The sequence below is a fragment of the Otolemur garnettii genome, unplaced genomic scaffold (genome assembly GCF_000181295.1).
Source record: "Otolemur garnettii isolate 467f Iridium unplaced genomic scaffold, OtoGar3 scaffold00126, whole genome shotgun sequence".
In the NCBI taxonomy this organism is placed as follows: Eukaryota; Metazoa; Chordata; class Mammalia; order Primates; family Galagidae; genus Otolemur; species Otolemur garnettii.
In genome coordinates this window covers 5500281-5522732 of record NW_003852521.1, presented here as the reverse complement: position 1 = coordinate 5522732, position 22452 = coordinate 5500281, and the positions used below count along the sequence as shown (strand labels likewise).

Genomic DNA, 22452 nt, shown 5'->3' with positions numbered 1-22452 from the left:
AGTGTTTATTTCATTGACCTGAATCAAGTAGGCTATGAGTCAAAGAGGGCTAAAGTGTGGCATTATACCATGGAGTAAAAAGCTCAGGACAACATTCTAAGCCAAACTGCTATCAGCTTTTTACACCAAAGATTCTGGGCTTAGTATGACATTGCCTTAGTTAGAGACCTAGCCGGAACTGAAATAGCTCTGCGTGTTCAAATGAAGGGTTTAATGAGGGGGCGCCTTCATTTGGGGGGTGGGGTGGTGGCTTGTGGAGCTGGGAAGGGACAATAGGAGCAGCAGGAAGCCTCAGCCTCTGCTGTCTGGGACAGTCTGCAGGGACCCTGGAGAGACCAGGGTACCAAAGAGACAACGAAGTCCAGTGAGGGCTGGAACCCTGAGGGGCTGCTCCCTAATAATCAGTGAGAGAACGGAGGAAATGCCCCTATGTCCTTGCCTTCCTGCTTCTTGATATCGGTGCCCCGATTAGTCAAACCCACCAGGAAGAGGGCAAGGAAGGGGACAGGATGGGCAGATCTTTGGCCGGAGCAGTGCCAGGAATGACGGGGGCATGGAGGGTACTCATCACGTACATTCATTTTGTCCTTCTTATATTTTAATTACACAAACAATACATACCCATTGAAGAAAATGTAGAGACTAGATCAAAGGGTGCAGGAAAGAATCCGCTGCCTCTCAAACTACTAGTCGCAATGTTTTGGCTTCTTCTCCTCTTTTTTCTCTTCTTTCCTATCCTTGTAAAGGATTCAGTAATTTTTATTCAGAATAAACAAAAATAAATTTGGTTACACTTGTTTCTTGACCTAATTAAGATTGAACCTGCAGTTGCACAGAGAGCCCTTTTTCCCGTTCTTTGTTCTGGTAACATAAACAAGTTACTTCATGTACCTCTGTGGGAACTGGGAACGAGGGGAGTGTTTAGACTCAAAAAACTTTCAGCCAGTTTGGCTCTGGGCTTGGATACTAAGTAATTAAATATAAGATGAAAGATGAGTCCAACTGGGCTTACTGTCTAGGATTGGAAAGGGAACTCTGAGTGAAGGCAGCTGAGCTTGATTTCACTTCACCTTTCAAGGTGAAGTTACTGTCCACTTTTAGTATTAATTGAAGGACAGTTTGAGAATGGGGGGAAAAGATAGTTGTAAACAGAAAAACAGAGCCAACGCTGATGTTCACGACTCTTGGTAGTTTACCCCTGCAGCATCCCTCCTCACCCTTGTCCTGTTTCATCTGAGGCTTGTCCAATCCTACTCAATAGGAGCTCCAGGACACCAGAGCCATGTCGAGTCACTGCGTCTAGCACAGAGCCTGATCCTTAGTAGATCCCGGTGGGTGAGGGGGGTAAGTCATTGGTTCTCTCAGTTCAGATGGAAAGATGAGAAGCGAGAAGGACCAGCAGGTTGTTGCTGTGTGCCGATGTGCTGAAAGGCAACCACCGGTGAACATGGCAACAGGTAGGTGTTTAAGACCATTGTAGCACTAATATCCTAAGGTCAGCAGCCTTCCTTGCCGTCTTTAGTTAAAAAAAAAATCTGGAAGGTAATAAGTCATCTCAACTCATTTAGAGAGGAATAAACTCTGCTTTTCTAGAGTAGAAATTATATTTGGCTTTTTAAAAATCTCCGCCAAGTGGGACTTTCCCCATGACATGGTACAGGAGGCCAAATGAATATAAGCTCAAACTACGCACATCAATTCTAGAAATTATACAGTCTCCCCTGAGATAAATTCATATGCTTGTAGGTCATACATCTTAGAGGTTAAGCTGTCAACTGCTGTGACATGGAACATAGCTTTGGGAGTGGAGGAAAGAAGAGTGATTATGATGATCCTGAAGGATGGGAGTTGCTCGGGGGACCAGGGGTGCGGGAGATCTGAACTAGTTCAGAGACTGATGCATTCGTGTTTGCTCTAAGCAGCTTGACTGTGTCTCTCTTGCAAACTACATTCTCTCCTCTATTGCATTTGAGAATTGCCTTTCTAAACCCACTGTCACCCGGTCTATATTAGAGGGGGCAGGGGCAGCTGGCCATGTTGAGGTGACCCCTCCCCTTCACTCCCTGGCAGCCCCATGGCTGGAGCTGTATCTAGAAAGAGAAGGAGGGCCTAGCAATTGAGGTTGTCGTTCTTCTCTGCTAGGATGGGAAATTGCTTTGCAAGCTCACATAAAGGTTATGAGTCTGGATGATTATTACTCTGAAACTAAGAGATTCTTCTTTTAATTAGCATTTTGGAAAATACACATTGCTGGCAGGATTTCAACAGAACATCCGAGCCTTTTCTGCAAGTTCAAGTACGTTTTTTAGAGTGTTTCAAAAGTATAGATTGTGTTGAATGCCTTTAGTTATGAATGGATTAGATGTGCGTTATCTTCTGGAGAAAAATGTGTCTGGAAGCGGGCTGCATTCTTCAGGGATAATTAGTTCATTGTGCTCAGCACAGCGAGTCCCCCAGTGGTGTCCTTAAAGATGGGACTGACCGATTTTTGAAAGCAAGAGGCTAGTTGCAACATATTTGCTCGCTTGATATCTAAAAATTGTTCAGTTCAAAAATAACTAAGACTTGATTTCATCGTCTCTGGAAAAGAAAGACCAAATAGCCTAATAAAAGGACAGAATGAAAAATAGAGCTAATGATTGTTATAGAAGCAGAAAAATGAACCCGTGAAGAAAGGCCTAAAACAGCAAGATTTTAGAGTGCCTTGGAAGGCCCTCTCAGTTCCCTTGCTGGCTCACTGGAGGTAGGTATACAGTGGAGGCGTGAAATCCTAACTCGATTGCAAGGAAAGGATGTTGTGAAAACTGGGCTTTGTCGGTTGCTTTGTTTTCTAGAATTCTTAGGCCTGTGCCTCAGTATTGACAGTTAGTGCCATAGGGACTGAGAAACGATGCTTTCAGTCGGATGAGTTGAGGACTGGTAACTGTGGCATCTTTGTAGTGTGGTTTCCCCCGTTAGATTCAGTGCTCCAGAACTAACAAAAAGTATTTTTATTCCATTTCTCCTATACTTGAGTGCTTTTGTCTGCCTTAGATCAGTGTCCTTTGCTGCGAGGAAATACCTTTAAATGGGTTAGCCTTTTTTATTTGACAAGGCCTATAGTTGGTTGGGATAACAACAGCAAGGCAGAATTTGTGGTTGGTGACATTTTCTGGGTTTGCAGTTTGGAAGAATGTTTATAGATTTTTAATAAATAACAACTGCGATGCGGAAGTGTTGGCACAGTCCCTGTCACTCTCAGGGGAAGGCCGGTGTGTCCTTCTAAGGGCCTTCAATGTGGATGCATGACACCTTTGCCATGCAATTTACTTTAATATAAATACTGTGATACTAGTTACACAGTTACCAGTGTCACATTTATTCTGTGGTATGCTCCTAGAAATGTGGTCTCATACCTTTTTCTTTCAAAAAAAATAGTTCTTGTAGACAAAGACTGTACTGAGAATGTTTTGTCAATGGTCCATGCTTCAGAAAATAATTGGTTTTACTATTTCCCTTGGAAAATATGCCAACGTGGTAATATCTTAAATCACAAGATAAACAAGGCCCCCTCCCCTGCCACCATGCATTTCAATTGTTACACTCTGTGTGTAAAATAGTATCTATCTTGAAATACCCTTTATAATTTTGAATACCTTTATATCTAGAAAATATAGGGTCATTTTCCAAATCTGCCTTATCTAATATTACATGTATGTAAAGCAAAATCTTTCCTTGAACCCCAAATCTGCCTGCTGTTGCCTTCTGGCCTTCTCGGGGCCATTCATTCTTTCTTTCTTCACAGCCCAGCTTTTTGAGGAGTTGCCTGGCTGCAAAGTCTGCAGAGTGTCTCAGTTAGGTCAGACCTGTGAGTCCCGAGAACTGCGTGCCATCTGAGCTTCCTGCCCTCAGCCTCCCATTGTGGGCTCATTCCTGAAATACCTGGAGATTCCTTGGAAGGACAAGCTAATTCACACTACGGTGGCAATGACTCCATAACTCTGCCCAGGGGGATGCTGTAGTTTTAACTCATGACTTTTACCTTAGGCCAAAAAGAGTTAATTTTTTAAGAATATAATTCCAGACCTTGTTGCAGACGTCTGGGAAGGGACTGTTAAATGGTTCAGACTTTCTGGTCTTCCTTCAGTTAGGACACAAGGCTAGCCTGCACTTTCCTTGCCAGCTGATTTCTGTTCTGGTTGCTATAGGTATGTCCCCATCCCAAGTGGGGACATTGGGAACTGCACCTGTTCCTCCTGTAACCAGTGCTAGGAGGGGAAGTAAAAAGACCTGCCCTCCCATAAGGGTATCTTTGTCACCTGATAAGGCACGTATGTCCCTTTTATCTGTGGCCGCTCTCACTATCATTTAAGAAGCCTTTTCACCCAATGTTAGTACTAGCAAATAAATTATGCAGCAAGAAGTGGCAAGGATACCAGAATTTGTGCTTCCTGTTTGGTTTTGGTTTTATTTGTTTGGTTGGTTTTTCTGCAGGAACAATAGCCTGACAGCAGGACACCTCCCCGTGTGTTCAGCACGGACTAGGAGAGGGGAAGGACTGGGATGCAGAACCATCACAGAGCTAACGTGGGGCAAACTGAGGTGCAAAGGGCTTCTCTGCTCTCAGGTGTGAAGGAACCTTGAATGTGGCTCAATACCTCTCGGCTAGTCTGTGTCTGTATTATCCCTCTCCAGGCCTCCAGGCCTCATGCACTATTCTGGGATAAATACAAAGGCAAAGAGTGTGTGTGTGTGTGTATCCCCTGCTTTGAAAGAGCTTATGGTTTAAAAACATAAATTTAGTGTCTCACACCTGTAATCCTCCCACTCTGGGAGGCCAAAGTGGATGCATCACCTGAGTTCAAGAGTTAGAGACCAGCCTGAGCAAGAGTGAGAACCCCCATCTCTACTAAAAATAGAAAAACTAGGCAGGCACCTGTACTCCCAGCTACTTGGGAGGCTGAGGCATCGCTTAAGCCCAGGAGTTTGAGGTTGCTGTGAGCTATGATGCCACAGCACTCTACCCAGGGCACAAGGTGAGACTTTATCTCAAATAAATAAATAAATTCAAAATACTTTAAACCCTGGATATTTATGGATGCAATATAGGTGGTTTCAATGATTTACAAGTGATATGGGAAGTCTTTATATAAGTTGATGGTTTTGCTAAAGCAAGACTTGTGGATGACCTAACAAATGACTGTCCCATATGACAAAATATGGCCTGTGCTGTCATGCTAACGCTGCCCTTCAGGACTGCCACTTGTCCAGTGGGTAGGCATAGCTCACTGCCCACTGTCTACCCTCAAAGTGGTTTTGCTGTTTTTGTTTACACAGTATCTTTCAGGAATGATTCCTAACAAAAATAAAAACATCCAAGGACAATAATATTCTTTACTGAAAGATAAAAGCAATTAACTTGTCATCTGAGGATATGCACAGACAATAAATGAGTGAGAAAAGCCAGGAGCCTCTGGATGTTCCACACCATCTAAGAGGGCTCTGCTTGGCGCTGCTATGGGGCTCACCCACCATGTAACAGGGCTGTGCTATGGGGCTCACCTGTCATCTAACAGGGCACTGCTATGGGGCTCACCTGCCATGTAACAGGGCTATGCTATGGGGCTCACCTGTCATCTAACAGGGCACTGCTTGGCACTGCTATGGGGCTCACCTGTCATCTAACAGGGCTATGCTATGGGGCTCACCCGTCATCTAAGAGGGTTCTGCTTGGGCACTGCTATGGGGGTCACCCGCCATCTAACAGGGCTCTGCTTGGCGCTGCTATGGGGGTCAACCTACCATCTAACAGGGCTGCGCTATGGGGCTCACTCGTAATCTAACAGGGCTGTGCTGTGGGGCTCACCCGTCATCTCTAAGAGGACTCTGCTTGGGCACTGCTATGGGGGTCACCCGCCATCTAACAGGGCTGTGTTATGGGGCTCACTCGTCATCTAAGAAGGCGCTGCTTGGCGCTGCTATGGGGGGGGTCACAAGCCATCTAACAGGGCTGTACTATGGGGCTCACTCGTCATCTAAGAGGGCTCTGCTTGGCGCTGCTATGGGGCTCACCCACCATGTAACAGGGCTGTGCTATGGGACTCACTCGTCATCTAAGAGGGCTCTGCTTGGTGCTGCTATGGGGAGTCATAAGCCATCTAACAGGGCTGTGCTATGGGGCTCACCCACCATCTAAGAGGGCTCTGCTTGGGCACTGCTATCCGGTTCACCCACCATCTAAGAAGGCTCTACTTGGTGCTACTGTGGGGGACACCTGCCATCTAACAGGGCTGTACTATGGGGCTCACCCACCATCTAAGAGGGCTTTGCTTGGTGCTGCTGTGGGGTACGCCCAGACTTCTTTTGAGAGAGAAGAGAGGCCCCTGTGAAGTCAGAATGGAGGATTAAGACAGTCTACACAGCCCAGGGAGGACCCTGCCTCTCAAACTGCCTTTTCAGCATCTTCAGTTTAGTGATTTCTGTGAAATCGGTAACTTTGGTGGCTGGGGGGAGAAGTCATTTTCACAAGTTGTCTTCTTAACTAATACAGTTCCATCAATAGGACCTATTTAAATAGCCCTGTGTATGTTCAGCCTTATTTAAAAGGAAACAGGCATTAAAACAAATTATCCTATTATGTTGTTTATCTTAAATCACTTAGACAGGGAAGAAATAGCTATATTAAAGACGATCTGCTAATGTTATTTTCCACAACCACAATGAATGCTTTAAATGGAACTTCTATTTAAAGGATTTTAATCCTTTGAAATGGTTTAGTTTTAGGTGTCTATACGTGGACATATTCTATATGTTGATTTTTAGTTCTCTGGTGCAGTGGTATCAGTTTTCAATGGCATTTTTGTACTTCTGAAAACCTTCATCTAAAGAACTCCATGTCTTTCTCAAATATAAACCTTTTGACTCTTTATATAAAAACAGATATAGCATTCTAAGAAGAAGAGGTGGCCCTAGGGAAATTGAAAACCCCAAATAATATGAAGGTCTCACTAAAGTGTTGTGGGAGTATTACATCATTCTATCTTTACTACTTAGTATTTATGAACATAAAATCATAGAACTTGGCTGTTTTCAAAGAAATGCCTGTATTGATTCTAGATATTTGTCTTCTAATAGATTTTTTAAATGTCTCTAAAGATGTCAAAGTTAAATATATTCTTGTTTAACTTCGCTTAAAATTCTATTAGCTTCTTGTTAACAGAAACGAATTATCCAAGCTGTATTCAACTTCGTGGTGTTCACTGCCCCACCCCCGTATGTTAAAGAGATGTCCATTTGCTCTGAAACAAACTCATAATTCAGAAAGTGAACTTGAAAACATCAGAGCGCCAAAGATCTTGCTTACTTTGTGGAGTTTAATGAGAACTGTCGCCAGAGCCGGGAAGGTGAAGGCCAGGCAGTGGCGGGCGAGTGTGGGTTGTATTTGATGTTCACAGAAGAATGGACGTGGCGGGTGCTGCTCAGTGAAGTGTGCATTTTCCAGTTACCCACAGTGATGTCTATTGTCCTGTTTCTCAGCTGAATGATGTCATGTTTCATTTAAGGCTCTTAGTGATGCTGAAGTCTGTGGTCTGCACACGAGGGGGAAAAGGCAGTGAGAAAGTTGCAAATCAGGTTTTTGTAAAGCCTTTGTGTGTTGGGTTTGAGAGATAAAAGCTGACTCATGCAATATTCCTACGGAAGGCGCTGCACGGGCTAGTAAGGGCTGCTGCTTTTACCTGACTGAGCAGCCCCTGAGGTCACTGCATCAGCTGAAAGCAGATGTCCGTGGCCTCAGTGGAGCACAGGTAGAGGCTTACGTGAATGTCCCCAATAACCACCCGGGACAAACTTGCTCCTTTTCTCCGTGAGTAGCCCGAGAGGCCCACCGAGGTGAGAAGGGGTTGCCAGGGCGGGGGGCGGGGGGAGGGTTCTTCACAGCTCTGCAGGGACGGGGGCTGGGCTGGATTATAGCACAACTCTTCTGTTAAAAATTCCATGGCCTGAAAAGAGTTACCCGACAGGGAAATTAGTGTTTGGTTTCGTTTTGATCTTTCATTAAAGTGAGGCTGAAATATCTAGGGAGGTGATGTTTGTTGACTCTGGGGAGAAATCTAACATCCTAAATTGTCATGCATTGAAGGCTCCATTTTAATAAAGCTGGAGGAACAAATTAATGTTGGTTAACAGCTTAAGGTTTGTAAGCTGTAGGAACAAATTAATGTTTGCAATTTTATGCTTAGCAACTGCAGCGATGGGATTTAGTTTGAGTCTAGCAGCTACCAAAGTTGACTAAGGACCCGCCCTTTCCATTTTGAACGTTTGTTGGTAAGAAATACTTTGGTTAGGAGCAATGATTGGGTAAAGGAGGCGGGGATTGTAGTCAGTGCTGTTGTCCATTGGAATCTGATTCTATTTTATTATTTGAATTTAGTGACACCAACATTTTTGAGAGAAGATATATATATTTGCATTCCTAATCACATATTAAATATTAAACTTATTTTGTTTTAAAGTAAATATTTGATCAAATTGAGGTCATGATTTTAATCTCTTTAAATAACTTTTTCAGATTATACAAAAGAGATACTTACAGATAAAGATTAAAGGGAAAAAATTACTCCCATTCTACTTGATAAAAGCAATATTAATATTTTATTATATATCCTTTCAATCTATTTCTAATGTGGATAATAAAGAAATGTCATTTTAAATTCAAAAGTGGGATCCCATTTAGCTCAACTGTATATATATATATATATATTTTTTTTTTTTTTTTTTTGAGACAGAGCCTCAAGCTGTCCCCCTGGGTAGAGTGCCGTGGCATTACAGCTCACAGCAACCTCCAACTCCTGGGCTCAAGCGAGTCTCCTGCCTCCGCCTCCCAAGTAGCTGGGACCACAGGCGCCCGCCACAACACCTGGCTATTTTTTGGTTGCAGCCGTCATTGTTGTTTGGCGGGTCTGGGCTGGGGATTCGAACCCGCCACCTTAGGTGTACGTGCTCAACTGTATATTATAACCATTCTCTATACTCTTAAAGATTTGAGGGGACGTGACATTTAATCATTTTATATTGTATCTCTATGTGAATTTATTTATTCCTATCCCTGTTGTTAGACACGTCGGTTTCTCTTTTTTTCTTTAAGAAAATGTTTACTGTAGTTTGTGGATGGACTTACTTGCTCAGAAAGCTATTGTTAGTCACTTGGAATTCTCATCTTCCTCCGCCTTTTTCTTTAAGAAAATTGTTATTTCTCTTAATGCCTCCCTCCCAACTGTGCAGGGATGTTTTTGGAACTGAATGTGTTCAATACAGATGGAGCTTGTGTATATAACAATCATTGTTTAGTTACTGCCTTGAGACTGATATTTTTATACTAACAGGAAGGTGCTGTTCAAAGTGAAGCTGGAGCATAGATTATTATTTAATCTAAATCAAAAACCATTTTTTAACCTTTTGCAAACTCTATGATAAGACAGTATTTCATCATCCAAAATCTGCTATTAGTAGGATGTAGAAGAAAATTGCGCTGATGGGGTTACGGCTTGTGCTGTGACTCCAGCTAGGAGTGGGCAATGCAGCTGTGGTGGCCAGTGATTTGCTGAGTGTTTCTGGGTTGGAGTCACTTCCCCAAAGGTTGGCTGGGACCTGGAGAAGTCATCTGGCCCAGCTGCCTCACTTACACCCAAGGAAACGAAAGATCCAAAAATGTAAGCCTGGATGGTGCAGAGCCAGGACAAACATGCAAATCCTCTGATCAAAGAGAGAGTTCGGTCATAATCTAATTTCTGGCTGGTTCTCTGAATTCTTTTTACGTACACAGTGGAGGATGTGTTCATTCTCTCTCTCTCTCTCCCCCTCCAGGTTTTGGCACATGGTACCCTGTGCTTTAGACAGCTTATTTTGAGTCCTTCATTTCCTGATCTCTAAATTCCTTTTCTGCCCTACTATTTTACGAATCTATATCCAAGTGCAAGAATAATGGACTAGAAATCAGAAAACATAATCTCTGATTTCGACTTCACACATGATGTTTAAGGGCCACAATCTAATCTCCATTTTCTTTCTTCCGTCTATCAAATTTTTAAAAAAGGAGCCACATGAAAGAACACTGAAGTTGGTTTGGGGGGAGTTTTTTTAAAGCATAATTTTGATAAAGAATTATAGCACTTGTATTTTTGTAAGCCAATCTGTTTTCATGGAGATTGTTCTGGTTACCTCTTACTGCATGACCCCCAAACTTAATGGCTTGAAACAACAACAGTTTATGATCTCTTGAGGTTTCTTTGAGTCAGGAATTCAGGAAAGCCTGTGCTAGGTGGTTCTGACCTGGGTACTGTCATGAAGTTGCTGTTGGACACAGCAGGGCGGGGTCATCTAGAAGGCTTCTCATGCACGTGTCTGTGCCTTGGCTAGAAACACAAGCAGCTGGGACAGGAATAGCTGGGGTCCCTTGAGCACACCACTGCATATCATTATGGCCTCCCCACATGGTTTCCATAGCATGGCAGCTTCAGGATAACAAGACCTTTTGATGTGGTGGCCCAGGGCATGTCCAATGCCAGTGATCACATAGTTTCATCTGACTTTGTGCTCTGTCATACTTTAGGGTAGCTGGTATCATTCTCAGTTGAGGCAAGGTTTCTGCCAGGTTCCAGTATGAAGGGAAAGAATGTGAAAGAATGATGTCTCATGTCTTGAGAAATGGACTCCCAATATACCATTTCCCTTGGTGAGAACTTGACCACATGGTCATATCTAATGACCAGGGAAGCTGGGACGTGTGCTGAGCTGAAACTCTATTCACTAAGGAAAAGGGGAGAGTGGATTTTGGAGGACAACTAACAGTCCCCTCTGTAAGTGGTAACACAATGGATGGTGCAAGGTACCCCCATAATTTCTTTTACATCCCACCCTAAGTCACCACAACAAAAGCACACAATAAAAGTAAAACACAGCTGCATTTGCATTAAAAGGCTCCAGGGAATTCCTGTAGGTCCACTTTATCTAAACTGCCCAGAGTCCCACTAAGCTAAGGCAATTTATCTAATATAGCTGCATTAACTATCTACTTAATCCCTACTCAACTGCCGTAACCATTGTACCTCGTATCTCTTAGATTCTACTGACTAATGTCTTAGTTCATTCAGGCTGCTACTTAGCAAAATATCTTAAACTGCATAACTCATAAAGAACAGAAATTTATTGCTCACGGTTCTGGAGGCTGGGAAATCCAAGATCAAAATGCCAGCAGATTCCATGTCTGGTGAGGGCCTGTTCTTCCTAGATGGCACTTCCTACATGTTCTTACCTGGCAGAAGGTGCAAACCAGCTCCCTTTGGCCTCTTTTGTAAGGGCACTAGTCCCAGCCGTGAGGGTGGAGCCCTCTTGACCTACTCACCTCCCACAGGCCCCGCCTCCTAATACCGTGATTAGGTTTCAACATATAAATTTGGAAGGGACACAAACATTCATACCACAGCCACCAACGTAGAAATCAATCAGTAAGTTACCTGAGTATTTGGTATCAGATTTTACAGTTTGAAGGAATCTTTTGTTCCTCATTCAGCCCCTTCCCTCTTGTTTGAACAAGAACATTTTTGCAAAATGTCTTTTTCCATTCTTATACAGATCCTTGCTTTAATGACTCCAGTGGTAATGAGTTTTGTTAAGTGATGGTAAGCACCTTTTCATATACCTGTTGGCTATTTGTATGTCTTCTTTGAAGAAATGTCTGTTTAGTTCCTTTGCCCATTTGTTAATTGGGTTTTTTGCTTTGAGTTGTTTGAGTATCTTATATGTTCCGGATATTATCCCTTTGCCAGATGCATAATTTACACATATTTTCTCCCATTCTGTAGGATGTCTTTTTGTTGTTTTTACTTGCTATGCAGATTTTTAGTTTGATGTAGTCTTACTTGTCTATTTTTGCTTTTGTTATTGGAGCCTTTGGTGTCATATCCAAGAAATTATTGCCAAGACCAGTATCATGAAGCATTTTTCTTCTGTTTTTTTCTCTAGTTTTATAGTTATTTATGTTTCAGTCTTAGGTTTAAGTCTTTAATTTTGAGTTTATTTTTGTGTCTAGTGTAAGATGAGGGTCCATTTTCATTCTTTTGCATGTAGATATAAGAAAATGTGGTACATACACCAGTGGGAATATTATTCAGCCATAAGAAGGAAATCTTGCTGTTGTGACAACACAGATGAAGCTGGAGGACATGATGCCAAGTGACACACGGACACAGAAGGACAAATACTGCATGATACAACTTAGATGAGGAATCTAAACTAATCAAACTCATAGAAGAAGAGACTAGAATGGTGGTTGCCAGGGGCTGGGAAGAGGAAGAAACAGGGAAGATATTAGTCAAAAGGTACAAATTTTTAGATATGCAAGATGATTCAGTCCAACAACATAGTGCCTATAGTTAACCATACTGTGTCCTGGGCCTGGTGCGGTGGCTGACACCTGTAATCCTAGCACTTGGGATGCTGAGATGGATGGATTGCCTGAGCTCACAGGTGCCAGACGAGCCTGAGCCAGAGGGAGACCTTGTCTCTAAAAATAACCAGGCGTTACGGTGGGCGTCTGTAGTGCCAGCTACTCGAATAGAGGCAAGAGGATCTCCTGAGCCTATGAATTTGAGGTTGCTGTGAGCTATGATGCCCTGGCACTCTACCAAAGGCAACAAAGTGAGGCTCTGTCTCCAAAATAAACAAACAAACAAAAAATGAATAATAAAAAAAAAAAGAACCATACTATGTCACCTTTTACACTGTTGATGGGAAACTAATACTGCTCTTTGGAAAGAAGTATGGAGAATCCTCAAAGAACTAATAGTAGAGCTTTCATTTTACCCTGCAGTCGCTTTACTTGGTATCTACTCAGGAAGAAAAAAAGCATTTTACCATAAGGACATTGGGTCTAGGATGCTTATTGCAGCTCAATCACAATAGCCAAGATGTGGAATCAATCCAAGTGTCCACCAACCCATGAATGGACTAATAAACTATGCTATATATATACCATGGAATACTATTCAGCCATAAAAAGATGGAGACTTTACATCTTTTATATTAACCTGGAGGGAGTTCAAGAATAGTCTTCTTAGTAAAGTATCACGAGAATGAAAAAGCAAGTATTCAATGAAATTAATACTAATACGAAACCAGTAGACGAACAATATACACCCACTTGAGAGAAAAATATAATTCAAATCAAGTGGGGAGTGAACTGTCCCCCAACCAGGCACAATGTAGAGGTATTTAGCAAACCTCCTGGGATGACGGGATCAGTTACAACTTGCACTTTACCTAGCAAATAGAAACAGTATAACCTAATCATTTGTATCCTCATTAATTTGAAATATTTTAAAATGGCCAGCAAAAAGAGAAATACTGTGTTACTGTGGTGTAGATTTAACATTTTGGTAAGAGGATGGAACTTAGGCTAGGAATTCTTGTCCCAAAATATTATAATAAATAATGAAGCATAAGAAAACTTTAGGGGTGATGGCTACATTCATGGGGCACATATAGTGATGTTATCATGTATATAATTTATCTCCAAACTCATTGGATTTTATACATTGAATATGCACAACTTTGTAGATTCAACATATCCTAATAAAAACAAGGTTTTAATTAGAACTTTTTGAACTATTTATTTTGGAAAATTTTTTAATTTTTAGACAAGTTAAAAAGATAGTGCAAATTCTCGGATGTCCTTCATGCAGCTTTCCTTAATTTTACATCTTTTATAACCATAGGACTTCATTAGAATTAGGAAATTAATGCGGTAACAAGATTTTTTTTGCTACAAATAAATACGAAAATCATGCTCCTGGAATTGAAACATGACGAACACTTAAGAAAGTGTGAAATTATAATCCTGTTCCTGCCATTAAAACAGGAATCAAATTGATGTTTTAGAAAATGAAGAGGTAGACATATATACTGTTATCTGGTGGCTTTTAATTATTGAGTTATCCACTACTATCTCAGAACTATGTAAGAGAAAAGGATGCTCCTCAAGACCTGGTATTATCTGTGAAATATATAAATATGTGTTTGTTAACTTTGACTTTTAAAACATAAATTTGGTTGTTCATGACTTTCAGGCTCTGCCAAAGACTGGCTCTCTGTTGGGTGGACTTCCCTGGCCAATAGAGTAACTTCCGTCTTTCTGTGGCCTCGCCCTCTTTGAGGAATTCCCAGAAGGTATAATAAGGAACCACATAATTTTAGTCATTCGTTGGTGAGCACAGTCCATTCTCTTAACTTCCATGATCATCCTGCCAAGGGACTCAGACAAGGTACTTGATGTCTAGAGTAGCAATGAGCAGAATTCAGAAGTCCTGCTCACCCCTCCATCCCTGCTGGGGGGAGAATTATTGCCTTGCCTTTACAGTTCTCCTTGGGCACTGTACACTATGGGACCATCAAGTCCTCCCTCCCATACAGACATGGGCCCAGGAAGCCACGGAGCACTCTGCATCCAGCCTCAATTGGCCTGAGAAACCAGGTAGAGCCAACAAGTGTTACTTTTGACTCTGGAGGTGATGTTCCAGAGAAGAGCAATGAGAGGACATTTGAGAGCTCTTTTGCCTGGAAAAAAATTAGAGAGAGGACTTTTCATGAAATCAAAGGTGAGGAAGCATAGCTACGTGGGAGCTGTCTGACCATTTTTTCCTTTTATTGAGGATGGCACCAAAAAAGGAATATTTTATTCTGATGGTTTTCAGGCTAAGCAGTACTTCTAATTTTTTTCTTTTTTTTTTTTTTTTGGCCAGGACCGGGGCCAGGTTTGAACCCACCACCTCCAATATATGGGGCCCCTATTCCTTTAAGCCACAGGCACCACCCCTAGCAGCACTTCTAAGAATCAGCAGGTCTTTGAGGTTCTTCCACCCCACCTCCTCCAGGTTTGCCAAGGGTCAGATTGACCACAGCTTATTTTAGGGTATTCATGGTCAAAATCGATTGGCTATGGGCCATTAGCAAGATTTAGTCAAAAGTTCTCAGAAATTGTTATATTATTAGCCCTGTGTTTGGGTTTTTGGAAGAGAGAGAAATTATGAGAAGGAATGCAATAAATTACCCTAATACTGATACAACTGGCCAGTAGCTTTCACTCAAGGCAAAGGGAAATGCTTCCCTGCCCTACAGTTTATTATCTGTGTGTTTTCAGTTTTCATGGAAAATCAGTTACCCCAGTGTCTACTACACAGTTATTATCTCCCAACTCTATTTTTGCTTATTTGTAACAATATTGTGTATAAATAAAATTTAAAAAAGACAAACTTCCTGTTGTATCCATTTCTCCATTCACTGTTATTTGAACAAAGATTGATATAGTGAATTTAAATTTTCAAGAATATTGTAACTAGAAGACCTCTAGATTAGTACTACCCAACTGAAATATATAGAGCCACATGTGTAATTTTTTTTTTCTAAGAGAGACAAGAGCCTCACTCTGTCACCCAGGCTGGAGTGCAGTGGCCTAATTATAGCTCACTGCAGTCTCGAACTCCTGAGCTCAAGAGATCCTCCCACCTCAGCTTCCCAAGTAGCTAGGACTACAGGCACATGCTACTGCACCCAGCTACTTTTTAAATTTTTTTGTAGAGATGGAGTCTGACAGTGTTGCCCAGGCTGCACTTGAACTCCTGGTCTTAAGCACTCCTTCCTCCTCAGCCTCCCAAAGAGCTGGGATTACAAATGTGAACCAACCCACCCAGCTCCACATATGTTGATTTTTAATTTTTTAGTAGCCACATCAATAAAAGTGAAATGAAACCAGTGGTAATAATTTAAGATATTATTATTGAACCTACTACATTATTTCAATACATAATTGATATAAAGTATTAATGCGGTATTTTATAAGTTGTTGAAATTGGTGTGTATTTTGCACTTACAGCACAGCTCAATTCAGACTGGCCATATTTCAAGCACTCAGTAACCACATGTGGCCAGTGGCTACTGTGTCGAGCAGAGCAACTGTAGAGATAAATGTTAATAATTTGTGAATTGTATCACAAAGAATAGGTCAGACAGGATGGAAATCTTAAATTATTTTGAGGAAGGTAAGAACAAGACTAAGCAGTTCTTATGAAGTACACATCCTTATGTTAGAAAATTGTAATTATCTTCTACACAATGAATCAACATAAGAAATGTTATCCAAGCTTGGCGCCTGTGGCTCAAGCGGCTAAGGCGCCAGCCACTTACACCTGAGCTGGCGGATTCAAATCCAGCCTGGGCTCACCAAACAACAATGACGGCTGCAACCAAAAAATAGCCAGGCACTGTGGGGGCGCCTGTAGTCCCAGCTACTTGGGAGGTGGAGGCAGGAGAATCACTTGAGCCCAGGAGTTGGAGGTTGCTGTGAGCTGTGATGCCACGGCACTCTACCCCAGGCGAAGGCTTGAGGCTTTGTCTCAAAAAAAAAAAAAAGAAATGTTATCCATTAGGAAATATTGGCTTGTGTTACATGCCCTTATATGACCTGACTTTAAATGTTTCACTTCTATCACTGGTAATTTGGGAAGGTATTTCACTTGACTAAATACTACAGGTACCAATATAAAATGTCCTATTGTATAAAGGGTCTGGTTGGCAGCCTGAAGAATATTCTGGTCCCAGTGGTGCTGAGGACACAGCCTGGTGTTGGAACATGTGAGGCCTTCCCTGCAATGGTGCCCAGTTCACAATGCTGACCTATCCATGAAGGGATTCCCTATTGACCTGAGTTTCACATTCCACTTTTTGCCACCTTTAAAAATATTTTTTTTTATTAAATGATAGCTGTGTACATTAATGCAATCATGGGGTACAGTGTGGTGTTTTCATATACAATTTGAAATATTTTCATCAAACTGGTTAACATAGCATTCATGTCATTTTCTTAGTTATTAAGACATTCATACTCTGCTTTTAGAAAGATTCACTTGTACCCTTGTAAGATAAACCATAGAGGTGACCCCAACAATCACCCTCCCTCCACCCATCCACCCACCTCCCCTCTCCTCTCACTCCCCCCTCCCCATATTCTAAGGCTATAATTAGGTTATAGCTTTCCTATGAAAGTCCTAAAGTTACCATGATCCCTAACGGGCCAACATGGACTTCTCTCAAGACAATTTGTACTCCTCATTGGTCCTTTAGTCCAGGTTTTGGCTGCCTAACTTGAAGTGAAAGTAGAAAAAAGAAATGATGGTAAGGAAGAAATGTGTCTCTGCTGTGTTCATTTCTCACTGGTCCTCATAAGGAATATAATGTAACCGTGTTTTCTCTACTGGAGAGAAGAGTCATTCTTATCTGGTTAGAAAATCAAACTTGCCCTGGAGACGAGTGTGTCCAGATCTGCGGGTATCAGACCTTTTCAGATGTGCTGGCCTTTACTATATAGTATATATAATTTCTGTTTGGTCCTAAATCATAGCCTCATTGGACCCTTGGGACCTTAGAATATTCTCATATACTTCTCCAGTTAGTGCCCATGCCCTGCAGTCAGGTCAAGTTCACAGTCATAGATGCCAATGGAAAGAAAACCTTGCGTCTGCTCCTACTTTGAACTGCCCAGGACTTTCTTAAAACCAATCCCCAAAGTGAGCGTCTTGTGCTGCCCGCATACCTAAAAGCCTGGCTGCTTCTTGGACTTTTGCCACACTCAAGTTGGATCAGGCTTTTTTTTTTTTTTTTTTTTTTTTTTTGAGACAGAGCCTCAAGCTGTCCCCCTGGGCAGAGTGCCGTGGCATTACAGCTCACAGCAACCTCCAGCTCCTGGGCTCAAGCGAGTCTCCTGCCTCCGCCTCCCAAGTAGCTGGGACCACAGGCGCCCACCACAACGCCCGGCTATTTTTTGGTTGCAGCCGTCATTGTTTGGCGGGTCCGGGCTGGGGATTCGAACCCGCCACCTTAGGTGTACGTGGCTGGCGCCTTAGCCGGTTGAGCTATAGGCGCCGAGCCGGATCAGGCTTTTTTAGGTCAAGTGCATTTTAACTACTATAACCAATTCATGTTTTATAGGCCATAAAGTTGTTATAGAGCAGGCAGAGAGAATATTGCAAAAGCTTTAAAAATCTGTGGCAAACTCATACCATGTGGTAGGGGTTATGCTGATAGACTGTTCATTTCCTACACGTCTCATACCATTCCTTCTCGTTGACTCAGAGTTAGTTCCTTTATATTCATAAATTTAACATTTGCATCATAACTTTGCACTATTTGCCATGAATATAAACTGTGTAGAAAAAGTATGTTGAGGGATACAGACTTGATTGATTCTTTATATCTTAAAAACATTGGTACCAGTTGTTTGATGATCTTTATTCTAGAGTCAAACCAAATACTATTGAAAAGTGATCATTAATATTCTTGTTTGTCATATTGTAACCTTTCAAATATAAGTTTCACTGTTCTATTTTTCTAACAAACCCCATCAGCATGGCATTTGGTGAGAAAGTAACCAAGATAAAGCAACTTTATTAATCACATTCTTTATCACAAGGCATTTTGTTGCTATAAACCCAGAATCTCATTATTATGGGAGGAAAAGTTGATCTTGCCTCACAAATGAAGTTTGGAACTTTGAGGGTTTCACGAAGATAGCTTCTGAAAGCTTAGTTTTCATGTAGGTCTTTTTTGGACCCAATGAGATCATATTCAAAGGCTATGCCCTTTTGACTTTGCAGATAGCCTCCTCTTATGCCCTGTTCTAAACACAAACAACCACATTGCTCATAAGTTTTCTCATAAGTTAGCTCTTAATGCTTGTCATTTAATTGTATAATTTCACTGCCATAACTTTACTTTTGGAGTATTGTACAGTTAACCAAACATACTCTCTAATGGTATAACTTGATGTATGTCGCAAATGGAATGTCAGTTTTTAAGAAGAAATGTATTGTGTTGTATTGTGTTGTGGTGAAAGGTTAAATTTTCAATCGGCCATAGGTGTTAATACAGTCATCTGCCATCTAACAGTGGGAATACATTCTGAGAAACTCATCTTCAGGCAGTTTCATCATTGCTGGAACTCCTAGAGCACCCCCGTACAAAGCTAGATGGGGCCTCCCACTAAACACCCAAGCTATGCGGGTAGCCTAGTGTTCTAGCCACTCTCATGTGTGCAGTCCAGGAAATGTCATTATGTGGCACAAAACTGTATCTTAGTTTGCTTTTCTTACAATATTAGAAAATAATTGTCCAGGCAACCCTCTTCTTGAAGGCGGTGTGCAGCTAAAATGTAAAGTTGTCCACATTAGTTCAATAGATTCTAGACAGAATTTTTGTGGAATTATGATGGAATATTTACAATCTAAAATAATGGGGGTTTTTTTCCGAAATTCCATTGAGAATTCCCTAGGGTCCTTTTGAAGTCCATAAGGACCACTTGTGATGCTTGTTAAAATCATAGATTCCTCGTGCCGTGACTGCTGAGCCTTTAATTTAGTAAATCTGGATAATCTGCATATATGAGTCATTCCAGGTGGTCGTGCTCTTGAGCCAACAGATGCAGTGCTTCTCAAACGGCAGTGTGTGTGAATTGCACTGGCATATGACCAAAATACAGATTAAAGCTCAGTAGGTTGAAGGCAGAGCCTGAGACTATGCATTTCTAACAGACCCCTCTCCACCCCCCACCCCATGCATAATCAATTTGCCATCTTTTTGTTATTGACTATAAATATTTGGGATAGATTTTCACCTCCTTTCATCCTTCTGTTTGTTAGAATTTCAAAACACTTGTCTACCTTGCTTATCTTGTCCTTTGTGTTTATTTTCTTTAATGCACGTAGATGGACACCAGTTGCATCTTGAAAGGCCATCGACTGTAACCAAAATTCCAGATCCCAAGAAGACATCCAGGCGTTCCCCAGAACTGAAGACCATGGAGCTCTCTGACAGCGACCGACCTGTCAGCTTCGGCTCCACATCGTCCTCAGCCTCCTCCCGAGACAGCCATGGCTCCTTTGGCAGCAGAATGACCTTAGTTTCAAATAGCCACTTGGGTTTGTTTAACCAGGATAAGGAAGCAGGGGCCATAAAACTGGAGCTGATGCCAGCCAGGCAGTTCTCCAGCAGTGACCTGCAAAGGGACAACCCCACTGGGCACCAGAACACGAACGAGGGCAGCGACAGGCAGTCCAGGACCCAGAGGAGGACAGACACCAGCGGGTCACCCAAGACAGCTGCTGACTCGGCCCCCAGCCCCAAGCTCCTCTATGTGGACAGAGTGGTCCAGGAAATTCTGGAGACTGAGAGGACTTATGTGCAAGATCTGAAAAGCATCGTGGAGGTAAGTGTCCAACTCTGCTTTCAACATTTGTCATGCAGGAGAAATATGCTGGTAAAATAAAGAACTAGGTGGTGGGGACCTGTAGGTCTCTTAAGATGCAGAAAGGGTGTGAAAGTTTAAAGAGATCTCAACTTAGGGAAACCCAAGAGCCATACTCACTGGGTTAAAATCCTCTTAATATTTCAGTGAACACATCCATCCTGTGTTAGCGGCAAGAATGAGGACACAGTTTTTGTGGTTGACTACGTATGTATATGTATATATTTGGGGTAGATTTTCTTTCAACCTTCTGTTTGATAGAATTGCACCCTGGTGCGTGGACCAGCGTGTTGTGTTGATAAATCCTACCCCACAGCTCTCAGGGTGCCCGACACTTAGTGCAGCAGAAGAGGACCTCAAGTGCGTGGGTACCAGGTGTGTCTGACTCAACCCAGCAGCTGTCTTTGCCTTAATCACCACAGTCTACTAAACTAGAGGCTGGGAGCTTCCAAAACCACAGACACCTGGGTCGCATGCTCAGGGGTTTCATTGGCCTGGGATGTGACGTGGGCAGTGGAGTTGTTCAAGTTGGAGCTGACTTATCAACGAGCTTGCTAGCTCTGTTCCCTCCTGTTCCCCGTCTTGGGTGGTGCTTGAGGAAGGCCATGAAAGGTAGAGAAAAAACTTGGGCTTTGTCTTTGTTTGGGTTGTTTTTTGTCTTTTTCTGTTCATTTTTATAGCAAATGGTTTTACATCATTTATTTTGTATAAATCATTATAGCTCTAAGTTGCTTACATAAATTATTCTGTGTGATTGAGTTTAGTTTATGTAGCAGATGACATCCCATGGAAATCCAGTTCTGAATTTGATCTTGATTTATAGCCAAGTTTTAATAAAGAATTGCCAGAGGAGCTCAGATGTTAACTCATTCTCAATTGTGATTAAAATTAGTATCTCCAGGGGAAATTGATGACATAAGACTCCAGTCGCTTTGCTGCCAAGTAACATACCAGATTTTTTCGTTAGTACCTACGGCCTGTCTTAGACATTTAAAAATGTTTTTAGAGTATGTAGAATATTCGCTGATGAGCACATTCTCCACCAAATACATTTGTATAGCTTTAGGGAAAAAAAAAATTCTAAAGCATGATTGTGTGCGGAGTTCCACAAATGATAGAACCAGACACTGTCTACTAAAAATAGTTATGACATACCTTCCCAGTAAAAATAGAAAAGTTAATAAATGGTCAACCAAAACAATATGTGGTACCAAATGTTGAATAAAATGGGCCACGTTCTTAAAAATTCCAACAGTGATGTCATTTGTACTTGAGAAGAAATACTCGTGAAACAGCCAACACTTTTACAATCTCTCAGGAAATGTAGGGTTGTTAAAGCTCTCTTTGGCCTACGCTTTTTTGCCCTTTCTTTCTTGGAAACTTTTCCACCTAATCAAAACTCACCTCACAGAGAGAAACTGTTAGTTACTAAACCAGTATTCTATAAAAACTGTATTTTTCCCCCTGAGGTCTGTGGATCTATCTTGGGTTGAGAAAAAGTAAGATAGGAATGATAGAAAAAAAAAATTCAGTTTCCTCTAAGACAGTTTCATAAGTTCTATTTGAAGTTGTCCAAACGTTCTTGCCTTTTTTCTTTTCCAGGAGTTAACTGTGTTTTACACTAAGGATTGGTGAGCTTTTTCTATACACGATTGAATAGTAAAACTTAATTGATGTCTTCTGGGCCCTAAAGTCTAAGTCACAACTACTCGTCTCTGCCATTGAAAAAGCAGCTGTAGACACTTGTAATAAATGGGCCTGGAGATTACAGTAAATCTTCAGGGCCTGTTTGACCCAAGGCCCATAGTGTACTGACCCCTGTCCTAGACTATAAATGTGTACCATGTTTCATCAACTATAAAACAGGACTAATAAACAGGACCTGCCTCATGGGATTATGAAGGGAATTAGATAATATATGAAAAGCTCATGCAGTGGTGCCTGGCACATGGTAAGCAATTAGTGGAGCCACGATCATCACCAGCCCCAGCTTCCTCTGAATTTGCTAGTTAAGAGTGACCATCGTTTTCACAAAAAAACAGATTAGCCAATTCGTGACAGCAGAAAAACGAAATTTGAAACGGGTAATTCTACCATTGTTATTTTGAATAAACCCACTGAAAAGC

The 22452-nt window shown here is 41.8% G+C and overlaps 1 protein-coding gene across 1 annotated transcript in view; it reads left to right on the top strand.

The window, feature by feature from the left end:
• The window catches only part of PLEKHG1 (pleckstrin homology and RhoGEF domain containing G1), a 216056-nt gene that overhangs the window by 110473 nt on the left and 83131 nt on the right, over window positions 1-22452 (top strand). The window contains exon 3 of the mRNA XM_023517967.1: window positions 19788-20287. Within this exon, the coding sequence (XP_023373735.1) occupies window positions 19880-20287 (408 nt within the window). The 5' untranslated portion in view covers window positions 19788-19879. The remainder of the gene's footprint in view (window positions 1-19787; window positions 20288-22452) is intronic.